The sequence below is a fragment of the Eleginops maclovinus genome, chromosome 16 (assembly GCF_036324505.1).
Source record: "Eleginops maclovinus isolate JMC-PN-2008 ecotype Puerto Natales chromosome 16, JC_Emac_rtc_rv5, whole genome shotgun sequence".
Lineage (NCBI taxonomy): Eukaryota > Metazoa > Chordata > Actinopteri > Perciformes > Eleginopidae > Eleginops > Eleginops maclovinus.
In genome coordinates this window covers 7,078,595-7,098,665 of record NC_086364.1, presented here as the reverse complement: position 1 = coordinate 7,098,665, position 20,071 = coordinate 7,078,595, and the positions used below count along the sequence as shown (strand labels likewise).

Here is a 20,071-nt window from a genome sequence, read left to right as displayed (position 1 = left end):
AATACATCACAGTGCAACTAAGCTGTATCCGGACGGGGTGACTCTCTTGGCTTGTCGGCAAAAGTCTACGTAGGGAAGTAATACCTGCTTATTGTCTGGAATAGTAATAAGTCTCTTTGCAAACTGTAAAAGCAAATATCTGTTTGAATTATATATTTTCTAGTGAGCAAAAAAAGTAGCTAACCTGGAGGCTGTGTTTTTGTTTCCATTTAAGAAAAGCTCTGTGGGGAACAACAAGCTATCCCCTGCCAGAGAGCTAGCCAGTTAGCTTAGCAGTTAGCACTGGTGCTATCGTTGCCAGCAGTTATCGAACACGGTAGATATTAAAAGACACTGACAGTCGTTATGCGTTACGCTACGCAATGCAACATATAGTACTGCATTACAAATCTCAGTGAAGAAAAATGACTTGGTGCTACTTGCAAAATGCTAAGTTAGCTAGCGCAGCACGTAGCTCAACTTCAACCGCCGTCCGTGCAATTTCAGGCCCCCTTGTCTTCCTCTGGTCCGGAATGACAAAGATTCCTGTAACTTCAATGCGTTATATCCAGAAAACACCGATATCTGCAGAGGGATCAGAAGCCTGTGACAGTTTTATGTCCAGTCCAAATCTCTGTAGGTGTACTCAATAATCCCAGTCTCTGATATCTCCATATTTCTCCATTATATTGAATCATAATCACAGCTGTGGCTTCTCAGTACCGTACAACAACACTGCTGACAGATCCGCTGCTCGCCAGAGTCTCCTCTCCGTGGTTCCCTCCCTCTCACTCCAAGCCCCGCCTGTCAACTCATATGGTTGGACACTGGTCTTACGCAGGATGTAATACATTGGCTTAGCAAAACGTCCATAAAAATCTGCTGTCAACAACACGCAGATGGTGAGGGGAATGTGGACAACAAAGATGATTCATTTGTTACTGAAACACGAACAGAACAATGGAAATCATGTGGATAAAACATTAATAAATTCCTGCTCTGAAGGTAGATTGGTTGATTGACAATTTTATTTACTCAGAACACTGTCTGTTTTAATCTTGTGTAGGTTGTGTTGATTTTGTATGGTTATTTCATTCTGACTCTAAGGAATACACAATGAGGCATTGTTTTCTTTGTTGTTGCCTGTTCTTGTGGTAAATGTAGAAAAAGTGAATGTTAAACAGTATAGTCCCATACTGTACATACATCATGGTAATGATCAAATGAGGGAAGATTACACAGTATAATGCAGCATAACTGCATGGTGACATGAGTTGTAATCGACATGTGATGTACAGTAGTAAGGCTGAGTTTGATGCCATCTGTGTCAAATCTGTTTTCTTAACATCATGACTCACTTCTCTTTAGCTTTGCTAAAATCTCCCGAGGATAAACACCTACACACAAAGAACCAAATCACTCAGGCTGGTATTGGCAGCAAAACCATGAATAATGAAAGATAATATGATGAGTAAAGCAGATTCAAAGTGGTAACAGGTTTAGAATATATTGACTACTGTACATGCTCTTGAACATAAGCAAATAAGAAGGGGGATCAATTGATTTGGTTGAAAGTTAAAGTGATTATCCACAATTATATTTTAATATCTTCCAACTTGTCATCTCATATTCAAAGAAACAACAGTTTAATGCCTCTACAAATAAGTATGTCTAATAATGAACTTTGTACCAGTAGCCAACAGACTGCACAACCAATTCTTGACCCACATACAAAACGTTAACAATTGTATAAACCTACTTTGGACTTGCACATAGTTACCTAATTCAATTGTTGTTATTTTGTTGTACTGCTGTTGCTATTTTATTTGTAAAAAAACAATTATTTCTCTTAAATAAAAAAAATTAAAAAACGTCAAGCCAGTGATTCAACATTTCGATTAAACCCCATTAAGCACAGGCTGTGAAAATGAGTGTATATCATTTTTAACAAAGTCTATAAAAAACAGTTTCAGAGTATCCCCCCCCCCCCTTAATTGCCCTTTGTGGCTTATCAATGGCATACAATAAGACACAAAACACCATTAGAAGTCATTTAACCATACTGTATAATGACATAACTACATACATACAATACATAATAACAGAACAAAACATCTCGAATCATAACATGAGGCAAAAACTGTCCTTTTTAACAAGTTAATTTAGGGTTGTCATCATTAGTCGTGCAGGAACTATATTTTTCCTTTTGTTTGATTGTCAGAAAAAAACATTAAGACACTGCTCCGATGATCTATGGATCAGTTTGGATTTATAATGATAATAATCTGAATATAAAAGACCGATCCCAGGATTACAGTAAAACGGGATACGTGTACGCTACAGCAGCACATGCTGTCGGAATAAATCTCATTAAATGTAGGCACAAAAATTCTTATTAAAATGTATTAATAGAGCAGCTCTGGGGTCTGGCTCTTATTGACATTACAGATTAGATTAAGTCAAGTGACTGTCATCATTTCTATACCAATTATTTTATAAGCTGTTTATGAAAAGTTAAGCCTCATCGGAAAAGAAAAGACACCAGTATATTAAATAGGCATTAATTTTATTAAATGGCAATGGAACGTTTATTACAGATCAGTAGGAGATGATCAAATAAAGGGTTACAAAAACAAGAATGCACATTTAGACAATTTAACAAATTGGTGATAAGGACGCTAACTAAAGTACAGAAATAGTTCACATTTAAGAGTCTGAAAATGTGTTTTTAATTCTTACTCAGCATTAAGACTGCAGGCGGAGGTAATTTCATTGCCAAGCTTTATAAAAAGTGGAAATAATGTTGAACTTTTAACAGCTTATGTATCGTTCACCTACAGTTTGTACTGAGCAAGGCAGACGTCAAGCAGAGAAGGATTAAGTTAATTGTTACAAAGAATTACACAAAATTAAAAATGACATGAATAGGCACATACTGTATATTAGAAATAACAAGACAAATGCTGACAAATTCACCCTGAGCAAAATAAAGGTTTGCTTCGTACCATAACAGAACAGTAACTCCCTCCACAACTGTGAAATATGGCAACAAATTAACACATAAATCACAAATAATTTTTCAACTAAACATTAAAACACAAAGTATTAAAAAGTAAATAAATCAGTTTTTGCATTTTAGGTAGACCTTTGCTAATACTTTAATTATATAAAATCTAAGACTTCCTACATGATCAGTGCAGTTAAAGCATGAATACCTGATTACTGAGTGGAATCCTGTGGTTACTGCTGTCAAATTGGATGTTCACATTAAACATGGAGTCTGATTTGATGACTCTTTTTTACTTGACATACTCTTAGCCATGTGCTAGCATCATAGTAAGCAGTGGCTGCAGTTCACAAAAAGTCAGTCTCACTTGAATATTTCTAGAATCCCTCCAAAGCTTCAATGGTAACAACAAAAGGTTTATCTAGAGGCTGGTGCTGGAGTGACAGTTTTGGGTAATGAAAACCAAAATGTTTATATTCTGGTGTTTCACGACTTGGAGTGTTGTAGGGATGATTTTATTTTTGTTGGACAACCGGGAACTTGTCAACGCCCTGGTTCCTTGGTAAAAAAAACTATGTGATTTGAGCAGAAAGTAAGCTCTGTGTTAAACAAAAATGGGAAATGTGTACGATTTGTTCAGTTAGATAATCCTTATATATCAAAACCCCTTTTATGATTTTTGAAACATAAATGCAAACGGTAAAAAGCTAATGTTACGCTATCAAGAGACTACATTGTTGGTCACCACCGCTAACTAGGTGTCTTGTTGTGGCGTTTGGTGTGATGACGTTTTAATGGAGACACTTGTTATCAACAGATCTTTTTTGAGATGGGTTACAGCTTCAAACATTCACAATAGGGGTATTTATCATAAAATGAAAGTTTCATAAACTTGTAATAACCTCATTTTTCATTTCAGGCATCCAACCAAAATCCCATTAAAATAACAACAAAGAACTACTCCAATCCAGTGAAACAAAATTGCTAAAATAATGACTCATTTAAAGATGGTAGGACCTTTTCCTGCCACTCTATAAACCTTTAGATAATGAGACATCTTGTGATCAAAAATGTTTTGTAGGTTTTACAGGAAAGCCCATGGAGTGTCAAAAACAAGCTGTACTTCATTTTTGTGATAGTGAGTGGTACACCAGTATTTGTTATTTGCTTATGGCACTTGAAATGTACATTTAAATTACATTTAAGAAGCAGGCGCACCAGCACAAAAGCCAAACAATGCACTGTCATCTGCTTGTATTCTTTCTAATTAGTTTTTTCTATTAAGTCTTATCTAAGGATTAGTAATTCCACTTTGTCCTAAACCATACAAAAGAAAACAGTTTGGGTCCTTTAGTGGTGTTTTTCTTTGTGAAACATTGTGCATATACATTTATTACTGGAGTTTAAATACTCATATTATTTCTACAACAAAGGAAAACAGCTGATGTCAAATCCTCAAATGAAGGATTAATAAAAGGATTTCCATCATGTAGTGAAAGTCATCTTGTGATCCCAGTTCTTACAGCAGCAGGACGCGACTAATTGCTGGTTTTTAAGTTTGTGTCTTACATTGCCTTGTTCACTGTGCTCTGAAACACCTTTCTTCTGCTTCTGTAACTTTCTTCCAATCTAACATTTAGGCGCCTTAACTCAAATGTATTTTTACCTCTCCACCGTGGTTCCCATTTCCCCCGCCATCTCATTATTTATTCAGCCACTTCCTTTTCTGTTGTTCCCTCACCCCTCCGTCTCTCTGTGAGAGATGTCTCTCTCAGTCGGTTTTGGTGGTTTTGTGTCTCCAGGGATAAATCAGCTCCCCAACAAACAGTTTCTTCACCAGGGCCGCCCACGAGTCTTTGGGGTAACAGCTGTACGTCGGGGTGCGGTACAACTGAACGACCGTGCTGCTCTTCAGAGGGTTAATCTGAGGAGGGAAACACAAGAGGTCGATGTCTCAAAAATTAGACAAGAACTGCTGCAAATGGTATTGTCAGGTTGAAAAAGTTCTAAATCCTTCACTAAACAGACAAACAAATTGCAGTGAATTTACTCCATTACTAGAAGCCTCAGAATAGACACAAAGAAAAGCATTTTAGATGGCAAGGGAATTAAAGAGCCTTACCTTTAAGATCTTTAAAAAGGAAACAAAATGTGGCCTCTTACCTCCATCATCAGGTGCAGGGCCGTCCCAGGCTCTTCACACAGCACCCTGAACTTTACACCCTCTGTGAAGAACATCGATAAGAGTCCAGAATCATCTATACACTCATCCAACCATACATCTCTTTGCTTTCAGGACTCAATAACCTTCAGATAATGAACACGTTGTCATCAATCTGTCAGTCCAATCATTCCCTAATGGCTTTAACATGTTGACACATGAAAAGAGCGGAGCAGGGATGAAATAGGTTTGTAGCAGAACCCTGACGTTAGCATCGCCCTGGTTCCATAAACAAAAGCCAATGGGATTTATCAATTGGATTTTGGATGGAATTATGATATAAACACAATCAAAGTGTTAACGGTTTATATTTGTATTTTGTTCCTCTACTGTGAAATGTTTGACATGCTTTAATATTCAAAAAGTGCTCCTTCTTTTTTTTCATACTGTCTTAGCATGATTAGATGTTGGTACAAGCTTGCTGAATGCTTATTGGATCACTAATGACATTTAACCCTTAGGTATTTTAATGTGGTATTGAATGACAGGGATTTTTTCTTGAATTCTTGATAGTATTGAAGCAATTTCATTTACATACTTTGTTTATCAGGTAGAAAAAATAATGTTAAATCTCTCAAGCACGTGTTAACCACAGAGCTTATTGAGAAAAGGGAACCTGTGCAAAGTGCAAAAATGCTGACTCATTTCTGTGCTTTAGGACTCATTCAGAAGTATATTTTCCTCCTAAATATGGAAAGTTTCAGATCCTCGAGTCTATAGGATGAATCCGTAGTGTGATCATGCATCTTGATATCTAAATATAATCCATTTGTGGTAAGAGCTTCAACTTGAAAAGCATTGCACTTCCATCATGTCCCTCTGATTGAGGAGTTTTACATAAATAAAGTCATCCATGATTAAAAGTACCTGCTAGTCTGTAGGAGCGGGTGATGCGGAGCGCCACAGCGAACAGAGGGAAGGAGTTGATGAAGTCCACACTGAGGTGGAGCACGCCCTGGAACAGCACCACCACCAGCCGCAACTGCAGGGACACACAGTTGTTAAAAACAAACCCACCCTACTGGATATAATCATCCCTGGAGTCACATTTTAAAACAAGGTACTTAGTGAATGGATTACTCAGTGTTGTGGATAACCCAATTAGCCATTATTTGAATGAATTTTGAACAAATTTAAGCACACATTCCACAATTTATTAGCCATCAATCCCATCCTCTGCACACCAAGCTAGGAATGTTTGTATATGTCAACGTGATTGTTAGTTAGTTATAAGGGATTCTAATAGTTAGAAAGAGATTAGATTCAAGACACAGGATATATGAAGTAATGAGTATCATGTGAACATTAGGGAAGCTAAGAAACTATTTCACATTTGAAAGCTTAATACTGGCTGAATCCAGTATTCTAACTGACTATGTTCAGGCCACTATCTAAATAAACCATGTAACAAAATGATTCAGTATTTCTCTACCGCAGTTTCATTCCTGGTCAGGGTGCAGAAAGCTTTGAAACAGAATGTAGGGGTGTGTTAAAATGTCCAATAATTTCCAAGAAGAACATCTGGTGCTTATTATAGAGAAATGTTGATGTGCCCCGAGGAAATTTCCATGGAAGAATTTATCCCTTTAAACAAAAAAATGATATAGAAAACCAACTCACGTGTCATGTCTATTGATGCTAGCAACAGGCATTTATTAACTTTACAGTCATGCAGCCTTCGGAACCAGGAAAGACAACACTCAAAATATAAGGCAATATCTATTCCCTTATCACTGAATGTGCTTACTTAAAAACATTCTTTAGACTTTCATTTGGTGTCCTCAAGAGGTTTTCATGATGATTCACAGCTTTTTTTTAGATTCCCGTCTACAGCTCTAAATGTTTGGTTAGCGATGAAGTAGATTTTGCTACAGGAGTGTGTTTCCGTTTGACTCATCTTACCAGAGTGAAGACCAAGTAGTAGAGCGCTGTGGTGGGCAGCAGGAACAGCAGCACGGTGAACAGCAGCGTCCCAATGAAGAGCTGAAGCAACACAAACACACAAACACACTCAGAGTAAACGTCAGTCTCTGTGGTGATCACAATGTGTGTGTGTGTGTGTGTGTATGTGTGTGTGAGTGTGCGTGTGTGTGTGTGTGTGTGTGAATTCTGGGACTTGAACGTGTCTAAAACCAAGGAACCAATTTTTAGATGAACCCAAAAAGGCATAATGCACAATTAAAGTGTGAACTTGTCACCAAATGCAAATATTAATGGGTGATAATTATCCTTCTAAACTAAACTCCTTTTTTTTGTGCGGCCTGTCATCCTCTCTTGAGGATCTTCTAAACTTTGCTTTTATCTGCATGTTTGAAGGCTCACGGTGACACACATAAACAGCCTGTTGTTAAAATCTCTGTTAAGTTTATCAGAGTGAAAGGAAGGGACCTGAACAAATCCCTCTGAAAGAGGCGTGCATTAAACCTCACTTATGTTCCAAGTAATATTCAAAGTATCTCAAATTGGCTAAAATTTGACGTAAAAGCGCTCATATGTACAATAGAGATAAAAACAGAATAATATAATATTTTGTAATTACATAATCCTTTGAAATTCTGCATTATGGGCGCTGTTATTTTATACTTAAATTACATTGTGCTTATCAGGTTCAGGTTATTTATTTCTACCCGTAATAAGATAAAAAGACAAGGGATCCATCCTGACACACATTCTAAAAACAACACAGTCAACAGACACATCTCTAATAAAAGTACACCTTGCTCCGTCACATCTAAAATAATTTAAAAAGAAACAAGTACAAACATGGCGTTCAAAGTTAATAAATAAATAGGCATCTGTGTGATGCGACTTATTCATTTGTGCAATAGCTGCTGGAATAAATCTGTTCTTATACCGCTTTGTTCTACACCTTGGTACAACTAACCTCCAGTTTAAGCTTAAATTTTGAGTGCAGAGGGAAGTCATCATTCAATATAGAGCCGGACAACTGCTTTAATCCAGGTTTAGCTGTGGCTCACCAATCAGTCTGTAGACCACTTTATGAGTTAGAGAGTTTCTGCTCTCTGAAGGCAGGCCAACAAACCATGGCATTAAAGAAAAGGACAGATTTGACTCAATAAAAGCATGATAAAACATGATCATCATGGTTTTGTCACTGTTAAATATGATATATGTTCGGATACAGTTAATAGTCTCTTGGTAAAAAAAACAAGCTACCTGACTTTTGGTAATTACAGTATAATTGGTTGGTAATACCTTCGTCATTTTATCTAAGAAACATGCAATTCAGGGCTTTAACTTGTAATGGAGTAATTGCAAACTTCGGTATTGCTTTGTTTACTAAGGTGAAACGCCTGAGCACTGCTTCCACCTTGGGGGTTACCTGGTCCAGGTCGTAGGAGCAGGAGTCCACCCTCTGCCGCAGGACGTTCCACTTCTTCCCCCTGAAGAGCCTCCAGAGAGACGAGAGGCCGTAGATCTTCAGACAGTACAGCCTGACACACACACACAGAGGAACAGTTAATTTAATAAATGTGCACAATAGGTGTACATAAGAGAAAAAAAGGGTGGAAGAGAAGAAAGAAGATGTAGAGAGGGGAGAATGAGAGAAATTGGTTATATTTTTTATGTTTTCCTCTTTAATGTACACCCCGGAAACAATTAAGAGACCACTTCAGCATTACCATTTCTCTTGTTTTATTATTTATAGGTATGTCTTTGAGTTAAATCCATATTATTTTTTTTACTGTATTCTATACTACTGACAGCATTTCTCTGTGTTGGAAATCAACAGACACTGGAATGGCTGACATGTTGAGATAAAGATTTAAGCAACGAGTGGTCTCTTCATTTTGTCCAGAGATGTATATTAAACTACTCATTCATTTTTAATTGTTTGTATTTATTTATTGGCCGTAACTTTGCTGTTATAACTCTGTAAATGTCCAATCCTAGGGACGAATAAAGATTTTATGATTTATAAAATGGTATTATGTTAGTATTAAGGGTGCAACCTGATAATTATATGCAGGGGCAAAAATAGTCTTTTAAATGAAAAACGTTTTGGGCCGTAGCGTGTATTTTGCAGCAAGCTGAAAGATACTTGGTACAGCCCTACACTTTTTTTTCCCCATCCTAGATGTAAGTTTGTTCATCCCTTTTTTAAATAAAGTTTTCGAAAGAATTTTCAGATTATTATTAAATATGTATTAACAAGGATAGTTATTAATAATTCTCTCCAATGTGGGAACTGCATGGTGATCGCAGCAAGAGATATTTTTCGGTCCATGCATACACATTTAATAAGTTACCCTGACAAAGGCATCTCAAACTTAATCTGAAAACACACACTCGCACAAATGTAGGAGCTGCCGGGGCATAAATATGCAGAAAGAAAGTGGGTAATATTTCATTATGCATCACTGCGTGTGAGCTAAGCTATCTTTAGAGCAAATGCATAATTTAGTCGATCCTCTCTCCTCCAACACCAAGACTATTATCACAGCGCTGAGCCTTCAATCACACCCTGCAGCTGCCTGGCTCATCTGTGGCTTTTACTCAAATAAAACGGATGGGATTCAAGAGGAGGGGGGTGTACCTGAGAGTCAAACACACAGGCATGATTTGCTAAGAATTAAATTATCATTGGATTTATAATTTATTCCCCAAACAGGATTAGCCAGCAGACATGTTCAGGCATGCCTTTACATGCCCTGACATGTTCAGAAATTAAAAAGGAAGATTCAAAGGGAGAGCCAAACTATTTTTAGATATTTAATGGTGCACCAGGATATTTATAAATGTCATATTTATTCATAGAGTCTAAGCAACCACGTGCGCTCTTTTTTTTAACCAGAGTAGTAAAGGTTCCTCAATTTAGACGAACATGATGATGGTGTTTGCATGTATAATATTTAAAGAGGCCCTATAATGCTTTTTTGTGTTTTCCCTTCTCTCCTGAATTTTATTCAGCTTGCAGGAATTTTAAATATAAATCTGACATCCTCAGGATCACTGTAAACATTATCATAAGGTGTTTTATACACGCATGTCTAAATGTCACACTTTAACTTTACGTTCAGCCACTGACTCATCCCACCTCTGCACAGCACCAAGCGCCTGGGAAACTCCTTTGTGCCTGTAGCCATCAGGCTGCACAACCAGGAGTTAACCATGTGACTCACTGATAACCACCCGGACTGCACATAAAGCCTGCACTCTTGCACAAAGACTTTGACTTGCACTTTTCTTCAGCACACATACATGTGTGTATTTTTAACAATACGGACTTCAAAATGTATATATGCCCACATCATCTCTAATTATTTTCTGTTCAAACTGTTTGTTTTAAATTGTTACTTATCTGTATATCATTTTTTATTAAATTTGATATCCTTGTGTGAATCTGAACTGGTTCTTTCTCTTCTTAATCTGTTGCTGCATAAACACTTGAATTTTCCCACAGGGATTAATAAAGGTACGTCTTTTCTTACCTTGGATAACTTTATTTCTTATCTAGAAAAGCAAACCTCTTGAGCAAACGCTGAAGAGGAGACAATCAAAAGAGCTCAAGAACTATAACAGAGTGAAGAGCACCAAATTACTTTTTAATAACCGCATGACCCAGTTATGCAGCAGTGACGTGAAACAAAAACATCCTGCTCTGCCAGACGGATTATTCATGTCTTGTAGTACCAACTACAATTAAAATTATAATAACTACGGTACGCTCAGCTTTCTATGACGGGAAAACACAGAGGTTTTCAATTGTTGCATGACTCCAAATACACAATACTCGGACAGGGTCATGGAACTAATGAATGGCCATCATTCCTAGGAAAAATTGCTTCCTGATGTCCAGAGTTTTGTCTAAGACCACAGTGAGAAAAAAAGGATCCCTTAGTTCATACTTGTGGGAAAATAATGAGATACTAAGTCATTTTGTGTCGGTGGTGGCAACGTCCATAGGGACTTGGCCTGGGAACTGGAAGGTCACCAGTTCAAGTCCCCGAAAGACCAAGTGCTACCGTGGTGTCCCTGAGCAAGGCACCGTTCCTTACACTGCTCCCCGGGTGCATTACATATGGCAGCCCACTGCTCCTAACACTAGGATGGGTCAAATGCAGAATGTAAAATGTCCCCTCTGTGGGACGATTAAGGGCTCCTTCTTCTTCTATAATGTTGAAATAATGAGATACTTAATCACAATTCATTATTTATGCTTTGTTTCTCCTGTCCATTGTTATGAAATAAAATAAAAGAATGATCATTTTAATTGACCCTCCTGGTACAGATAGAGGACAGTAACGAGTTGTGTGCCCCCTACATCTCCACTAATGCATGTGTATAGGTCCTGTTTGTGTGTAATGTAAATTAAGACCAGAGTGCAGAACTGAATTTCCCCCTGAGGGTTTAATTAAGTACGCCTTAATATTTTGTCTAAATTCCCACCAAGAATCTAAGACAGGTCGGAAAAGGAACTGGAATTATAATGTCTTTACAGGAGGACAAGAAGAAGGAAAAGGTTGGAAACATACGCCTCCTGCAGGTAGTCATGAGGAACATCTCAGAAAAATCTATAACAACAACTACAACTAATGGGAAGCATTTTCGTAGTATTTAGAGTCACATTTAATTGTGGATAGTTTGAAATAACTTGGGAAGAATCTAGGAAAAGCAGAGTACATACTAAAGATGGACTATAATAAAGCTGATATTAATAATTAATACTAATATAAAGGACATTTTAGTTTCCGGCTGAATGAAATGCAATAGGAGATCATACAGGTATTTTCAATAGATGTCGATTTTGAAATATTTAATTATTCTTGAATTATGAGGGCGATTTTGCAAAGTATCTGCATAGAAAATGTTTTAAATAATAGTTTGAATTTGAATTTTTAATCATTTCAAAGGACTACTTCAGAAACAATGATGGCAGCCACTTAACAATAGCCCAGTAAACATTAAAACATTTCAATTCATGATGTTTTTTGGGCTTAGTAAATACATAAATGAAACATCTAACAAATTTAGAAGACGAGTTGAATCAGTATTTACAATTTATGGAGTTTATCTTATCTTATGGGATTTAAGTTTTGTTGTTTTGGAATTATGTTTGGCAGTTTTATTTTACAAATGATATAACTCAAAACCAAAACATAAGTAAATCAGATATGGATTAACCCTTTCTAGTTTTTGGTTGAATAGGAGTACATTTATTATTTTGGCAAAAGAATCAATGCATTCCTATTCTCCTAAATAAAATAATATAAAAGGCCTAAGCCAAGTGGAAGGAGAATGGGGGGGGGTAGAGGATGATAGATTGAAATTAAGAGTAAAAAGGTGAAGTTTTAGGGGCTTTTTTTAGCTATCATGGTCAAACACCTTCCTCCCCCCATACATCTATCTACTCGCTCTACCATGCTTCAACAGAGCCCCTTGTTCTTTGTGTTGCAGCGGTAAGTAAAAACAGAACATGAGCTAGCTGTGTGGCTGTGCTGAGGCCTCACCTGGCTCCGTACACGTAGAAGCAGTAGATGTGGAAGGTGAGCAGGGCCACCATGTCGGAGAGCAGCGAGAGGGCGAACGTCAGGCCGAAGCAGGCCGACAAACAACCGTACCACAGGATCCCCTCGATGAACGGGGACATCAGGTGGATGTAGCCTGGAAGGAGAGATGATGCATCGGGGAGAATTAAAGCCTCTCAAGGCAGTGAGCAGAGCTTTTATTTATAACTTTCTTTGGCATGGAAGTGGTCAACACGTTCAAAAAAGTCTATCGTGATTATGTAATGCTTCATCATTTCCAGAGTAATGGATCAAGACAGGACTTATGAAGCGCTGAATGAAAAATGAACACATCAACATCGACATATTTTGTGCTCACTGGTATTTCTTTTAATGTTTAATTTAGGGTTAGGGTCCAGGGACAACAACCAAAGCTGGAGGTGGGATTGTTTATTTCTGAAATATTGATAGAATTTGGTGAAATAATGCACCAACTTGACATCATAACGGTTAATCTGAACTATTTTCCTTTTATCAGTTATTGATTTAGCCCTGAGTGTGTGGGTGTGTGTGTGGGTGTGTTTTTGTTGTGACTCACTGATCCAGAGGTGAATGTGGTAGAGGAAGAAGCGGCCCAGCACCTGGTCCAGGGCCCGGTTCATCTTCAGCCCAGCAGGAGCTCCCATCAGCCACTGCAGCAGCTCCTCCAGCTCTTTGGCCACATGCTGACGAGGAATCACAGGGAAGAGTTCAAAACACCAGCCCCTTTTTTTTCAGTTTTTATTCTCCAAATATCTTAAACTAAATTCAAGAAACGTGCAACTCAACTAAATCAAACAACTATTTATGTCTTATACAAAACTGTACATTTTATTCCGTGTTTCTTTACCTGTTTCATTGTATTTTAGCTTGTTTTTATTTATATTCTCTAACCTAATTAATGACCGTTTGAATTGTATTTTAACATGCTTTTATGATGTGTTCCTCTTTCTTGTGTTATGCAAGATAGTACTTTTTAATATTGTATATTGTATTTCCAAAGACTTACATTAAAATATCAAGGTTTATTAGTTTATTACTAAACTTAAACGTTCTTGCAGTTACCTAAAAAGCCTTGTTCATGTAAAGCAACAGTGTTGAACTTAAATATCTGATCTGATCTGTGTCCCTCACTCACATCGGCTGCAGGCACCAGGGTGTTGGCTAACATGCTGATGTGGTTGTCTTTGTACAGCCACCACATGAGCAGCATGCCGAGAGCCATGTCCACCAGAACCGACACCACCATGTTTGCTTTCCTGGAAACACACGGACACAGACAACAATAAAATGTCTGCAAGAATACATAGAAGTGGTTACGATATAATTATTAAAATAAGATGAAATAAAACATTAAATGCTATGTGGTCAAAAGTTTTCCCGATATTTCAGTATTAAGTTTCAAAAAAGCTTCACAGTGATTGTTTCTGAAGTGAGATTTAACCAGCTGACTGAGAGACCACACTGGGTTTATAATCCTCAAACTTAAGAATGATCCACCCAGAGATTTTATAACGAAGCAGCTGTCTACTATAAAATGTATCTTGTAACTAATTAAAAATGAAGCTGCCCTAATACTGATACATTAAGGACATGTTTTTTAACATGTACAGGGATTCAGGCTAATTGTGACATTCATCAGTTGACTGTTTGGGAGAAAGATTCAGCATTTTTTACTCTAAATCAAATATTGTAGTCCCACTATAGAGATGTTGATGCCATATAATCTGCTTTTCTGTCCAACACGTTTGTCCCTTACTGCAGTCCTTAACCTCTAAAGATCAGCTTAAGATATGAATGATAAAAGATGAACAAATCCCAGTTTTTGCAATCTTTGGGAAGGGACAATCGAGTGATATTTAGGACTTTTTTGTTCTAGAGCTAAGAGGACGACACACCTGGAAGAGAGATCCTCTGTCTTCTGACGGGACGTACTTATGATGAGCCCGGGCAGCCCTGCTTTGATATGCAGGTGTGCCGACAGAACATGAGAGAGTGTCTGTGTTGCTTTCATTAACACTCACCTCATGAACTCCGTGTGTTCGGTGGTTCTCTTCGGGGAGCTGAGCGTCCTCATGTGTTCCGTCCTGTAGCTGAGCTGCACACAGGTGGACAGCTTACTGCTCAGGAAGCGCAGCGGGGGCAGACTGAAGATCCTAAGAATGAAACACAAAAACATAATGATGATGTTAAAGTGTGCTGCCTCACAGTGTAAAGACACCAGTCAGATACAGGTATTCACATCTGATATTTGCAGAACAGAAGGTGATGTTTAATAAGTGGAACATTTTAAAAAGAAGATATTTATCACTTCTTTCTGACATTTTGTATAGGACAACAGATTCATTTATCAGAAAAAAATATGCAGAATAATTGATTATTAAGCTAATTGTTCGTTGCAGGCCTGAGTTGGTTATGCATCTTATGTAAACTCATCAATATTTCATCTAGATCGATCATTTTTTTAAAGAAACCATGACTTTTTATTATTTTATTATACATGTATACTGTCTATTTGGTCTTTAGGGTATACACTGTATGTTAACCATCCTGTGTTATATATCTTATTGCATTTAATGTTCAAATCTCATAGTTTTTACCTATACATATGTAAATATACTTTGCACTTTATCACCTGTTAGTGTCATCTGGTTAGCTGCTCTGTGTAATGACAATAAAGTTGAATCAAATCTCATCTAACTGAGCACGTGTTGATCTCTCAGCTGCCCTTATGACTGGCTTTGTTAAGACTAAGTCAAATAGAGCACATTGCGTCTTTTCCTCCCCCTCTCACCGGATGTTACAAATCCAGGTCCAGATGGAGAGCAGCCAGCGGAGCAGCATGCAGAGCGGCACGGTGGATTGTTTGAGCAGCTCCACGATGATGCTGGCCTCTCGACCCTCGGACTGCCAGTGTGTGGACTTCAGGGGCCCGTCGTCGTATCGGTCCAGGAAGTACAGCGGCTGACTGAGGGCCACCGATTGGAACATCTGGACCCAGAGCAGAGGAGGAGGGTGTTAGGGATACACATGGCTACCTGCTTTAACCTGCACATCCTCTGGGAACAGGGCAATTATTTGATAATTTCACTGAAAGGGGATTCCAGACTTTTGTCAGTTTAAATTTCATGCTGCATTATTTCTTTTCTTTAGGGTTTGTTGCTGCAGTGTCGGAGAAAAAAAAGAAAAAATCTTAAGAGCCCAACGAAAAACATCCCAGCGTTTCAATTTTCATTCCCACTTGTTCCCACTTTACAAGGAACAGTTATATAGTTTAGGTTTTTGTTCAAAAATAAAAGACAAGTATACAGTGCAGGGAGAGGACAGGAAACCACTTGTGTGTACTTGAAGCCTCCACCTAAATGTAAAAATGTAATGTAATAAAGGACATAACATCATATAATATACTGACTAACTGATATACTGCACGTAACTAACTTATGATGTCTAGAATGTTAAATCAATTATATGTTTTAACATAGATTACATTTTGACTGGTAGCGTTGGACTAAACTGCATTACTGTATATTGAGGTTTATTGAATATGTCGCCCCCTCATGCACCTATATAATACAATTCAAAACTCAAAACGTTTCCAACACTTTTTTCAAAATTTTAGCATTTTTCAAACCTTAAACAACAACAAATAAAAAGTGTTTTTTTTGTATTTACATCATCGAAGTCATCAAACAGGAACTAAATGAAGAGCAGCACTGTTGGTGTACCTGTCTCAGCTCAGAGGGTGGATCGGTTTTGGGGTCTGAGACTCCGTTCTCGACTGGGTGAAGCTGCGACAGCATCACCTTCCTCTGCTCATAGTGGACGAAGATCACCTTTTCCTCCTCATCTTCCTCCTCTTCTTTCTCCTCCTCCTTTTTCTCCTCTTCTTCTTTCTGCTTCTCCTCCTTCTTCTTTTTCACCTTCTTTTTCTCCTTCTTTTGTCCATCACCTCCAGCCTCGCCATCAGTCTTTTCCACCTTCTTTTTAATCTCCCGTGGAATTGCTCTTCCATCTGGCCACCACAAAGGTACAGTCATTAAAAACTCTTTCTTCCTTTCTGTGGAACAGGAAGTTCTCCTGAGGTTTATTAAAACATTTGACACACATAATAATAAGTAACCTAAAATAGTCATTTAAAAAATGGATTGATACTGCTTTTTTACCGATGGTCCATATTTCAAAATGTGGATGTTTTATGCAAACCCAGCCCAAGAAACACGCTAATTATTTATAGGCAATTTGGGATTTATAAATAAATGGGAAATTAAGGTATAGTTTAGTTTTTTGTTACATTTATAATGATTCTTTTTTAAATTTAATTTATTATGTGTCTTCTGTGACACTTTTAGCTTCCCTTGCATATTGTGTTATTCATTTGATTGCTTTGCTGGTGTTGTTTTTATTTACTATTAATTGGTTGATTAGAGTTTCAGTATGAGGGTCTTACTCTGATCCCGTTGGAGGACCTGGCAGTTGAAGCCGGTCTTGCCCACCTCGCGGTTGATCTGGAGCCAGCGCTTCTGGGGGAAGATGGTGCTGAGGTCTCTGAGGAAGCTCTCCATGCCCTCCTGACCCTCTTTGGGGAGACTCCATGAGCCCAGCACGGACAGCTCCACCCCACTGCTGGCCTGTATCTGTGGGGGGAAGAAGAAAGAGTGCGATGAGAAGAAAAGGCAAGACTTTCACATTTTTCACCTTTAAGAAGCAGGGTTCCATGACTCTTTTTTTGGGACATTTTAATTTCAGTTCATGGACAAACTGAGCAAGATGATAATTCCAGCCATCATTTTGTTGTTATTAGAAAAATATAAGGAACTTGGGAAATGGGTTGAAAATCAGGTTTTATAGAGCAACAGATTAAATATTTTTCAAAACAGCAGTGACAGTTAAACAACCTTCTGAGTCTTGAAAATATCCAGGAATTTATCTTTCCGAAAATATGAGGCTTTATTTTCTGATTAAAAGGGCTAGGGTTGTACAATTTCTTTTTTGTTTTTAATCCAAATCCAAAGATTTCCGAATATAGGTCATTTTACAAAAAAGTTGCATTTATAAAATTGTATAACAATAATTATAATTTAGTTTTTGGGATTGAACTGAATATTTGGTCTTTTTCTTATACATTTTGCCTGTATAACGCTCCGAATTATTGTAAATGTTTGGATCACATGAGTACGAAAACCTCTATGAAGCAAATGTATTCTTCAGATAATATAATACTAATAATATTGGTGTAGTTAAGTAAAGAAATTCTGCACAACATTCAAATATTAAAATTGAAATTAAAATGTTAAAATGAAAATGTCAACGTTTCGAAAGTAACTTTGATACTCAAACGAATATAAGGAAAGGTCTGCTAAGTTATCCTCTTTGTACGAGTCAGAAAAAAAGAGGAGCAATTTTATTACCGGGTTAAAAACTGGTTTTATTGTAACGCAGATGTATTTATTTTTTAAGGTTAAATGTGTCCTTGAGGAGTCAAATCATGATGCCTATAAAACATCACTGAGCGTTGCTGCAAGACATTCTAAGTTTTACAAAGTCGTCCGTTTTTTTTATCTGGGAGGGCACAGAGGTGTTTCTGGTGCTGCTGCACTGACCTGCTGAATGTACTGTTTGACTTGTCCTGGGATGAATGGATAGTGGATGACCGCCAACACCACGGCAGAGTCATGGCCGGAGAGCCAGCGTCCGACCAGCAGGCCGCTGTCTGCCCGGTTACAGCACTGCGGAAAGAAGATCTTCAGCACCATGACTTCACTGCAGCTCTGTTGATCTGAGAAAGAAAAGAAACAACATCCAGATGAGCTCTGCTGCACACAGAAGCAGAAAGAGGCCAGCTGGGTGTATTCTAGATATCTCTACCCATTAACAAACGATAAAGGAAATTCTGAATACATCCCTGAATGCCTATTCATCTGTCAGAGCAACAAAAGCAATAAGACGGAAAGACAGAATATGACTGGAAAAGTTCACAAAAGGATGATAAGAAAAAAAAATAAGCATAGAACTGTAAGCAACGTTAAAAATACGATACATAATATGAGTGAAGATCCTTTTTAATATCATCAAATATGTATGCATGTCAATGTGCCCAAAGTAGGTACATACAAATCCATGAATACAACATTAGTTCATCTTTCAATTGTTTGTGGTTTTTCTTTCCTGTGGCTCTCAGTACATTGGTTCCTACTAAGACTTCAACCTTTCACAACAGCTTACAGAAATGGGGTATAACCTGCGAAAAGGTTCAATTGAATGCTGGAATAAAAACCTGGTGTAGATCCCGTAAAAATAACAAAGGCTTGAAACCAAAATGTCCTACACTTGTACTACTTGTTATTCACCCATATAAATACTTCTTGCACCATTGGTAACATTAGTAATTTACCACAAAACGTCAAGTAGGCTACGTTGAAAATGTATTGTCATGAATATATAAAATACCTGATGTCTACAGAATCGAAAAGTGGATCCTTAATATTCATAAGAGATATTCCTGTTCCTAGAACGGTTTTACAGGAAAGCGGACGGCTGGAAAAATGATAAGGTTTCCTGATTTTTGAATGGAGTTTGGTATGAACGGAGCTGGACGGTTGGCCTCCTTATATGCCCTTCAAATATTGAGTTTGTAGCGTGTTGTTGTGGCAACATAAAGCCCGGGGCAGGATTACTATTGATGTCAGTGACAGTGAAGTCAATCACTGGGCTAGCACGGGAAAGTAGGTTAGCTAGCGAAAAATAATGTATAAAATAACATGAATTTACTAAACATGTATAGGAAAATTAGTATTAAAGACGAATGATAACACAACTTAATACAACTAAGAGGTAAACAACATAACAGCAGTATGGAGATCAGTTATTTGTGTGTAAAAAAAATACAATATTTACCTTATTTAACAACGAACAAATCGTTCACCTCCCATGTATATCGTCGAGTCTAGTAACGATCATGGATTTAGTGAAGACGCCATATTTTTTGTTGATAGTCCGTTGGATAAAACTGTCCGGTAGGAAACACATTCCTTATGTGTGGTTCCGGCTTCCCTAACGTGGAGTTGTTTTTTGAGATTTAAAGAAATAAATATAATTTGCACTATGACAAAAACATTTGGTGTTGATGTCTCGAATGCGTTACTTACGTTTGGCCACTTTCGTTTTTACATTTTCTTTCTTTGTAATGAAAAAGTATAAAATACTCCTTAATTATAAAAACTACTTTATTATTTTTTAATAATTGTCATTGATTTATTATGAGCAACCCCATTTCATTATGTTTTCATCAAAGTGCAATGACAAGAACTGTATCATCAAAATCATAGTAAGTTATTAACAGTACAACAAGAATATAAG

The 20,071-nt window shown here is 37.5% G+C and overlaps 1 protein-coding gene across 1 annotated transcript; it reads right to left on the bottom strand.

Annotated features, from left to right (window-relative positions):
- Positions 1–2,528: 2,528 nt before the first annotated feature.
- pigq (phosphatidylinositol glycan anchor biosynthesis, class Q) lies at positions 2,529–19,773 on the bottom strand. The gene is made up of 14 exons (XM_063904529.1): positions 19,610–19,773; positions 18,316–18,491; positions 17,163–17,349; positions 16,441–16,727; positions 15,510–15,706; positions 14,740–14,871; positions 13,854–13,974; positions 13,275–13,401; positions 12,680–12,833; positions 8,551–8,662; positions 7,110–7,190; positions 6,075–6,189; positions 5,150–5,211; positions 2,529–4,910 (listed from the first exon to the last, which is right to left on the bottom strand). Exons 2-14 carry the CDS (start codon positions 18,466–18,468, stop codon positions 4,758–4,760), a joined length of 1,881 nt encoding a protein of 626 aa, XP_063760599.1. The 5' UTR covers positions 18,469–18,491; positions 19,610–19,773; the 3' UTR covers positions 2,529–4,757.
- Between the last annotated feature and the right edge of the window lie 298 nt (positions 19,774–20,071).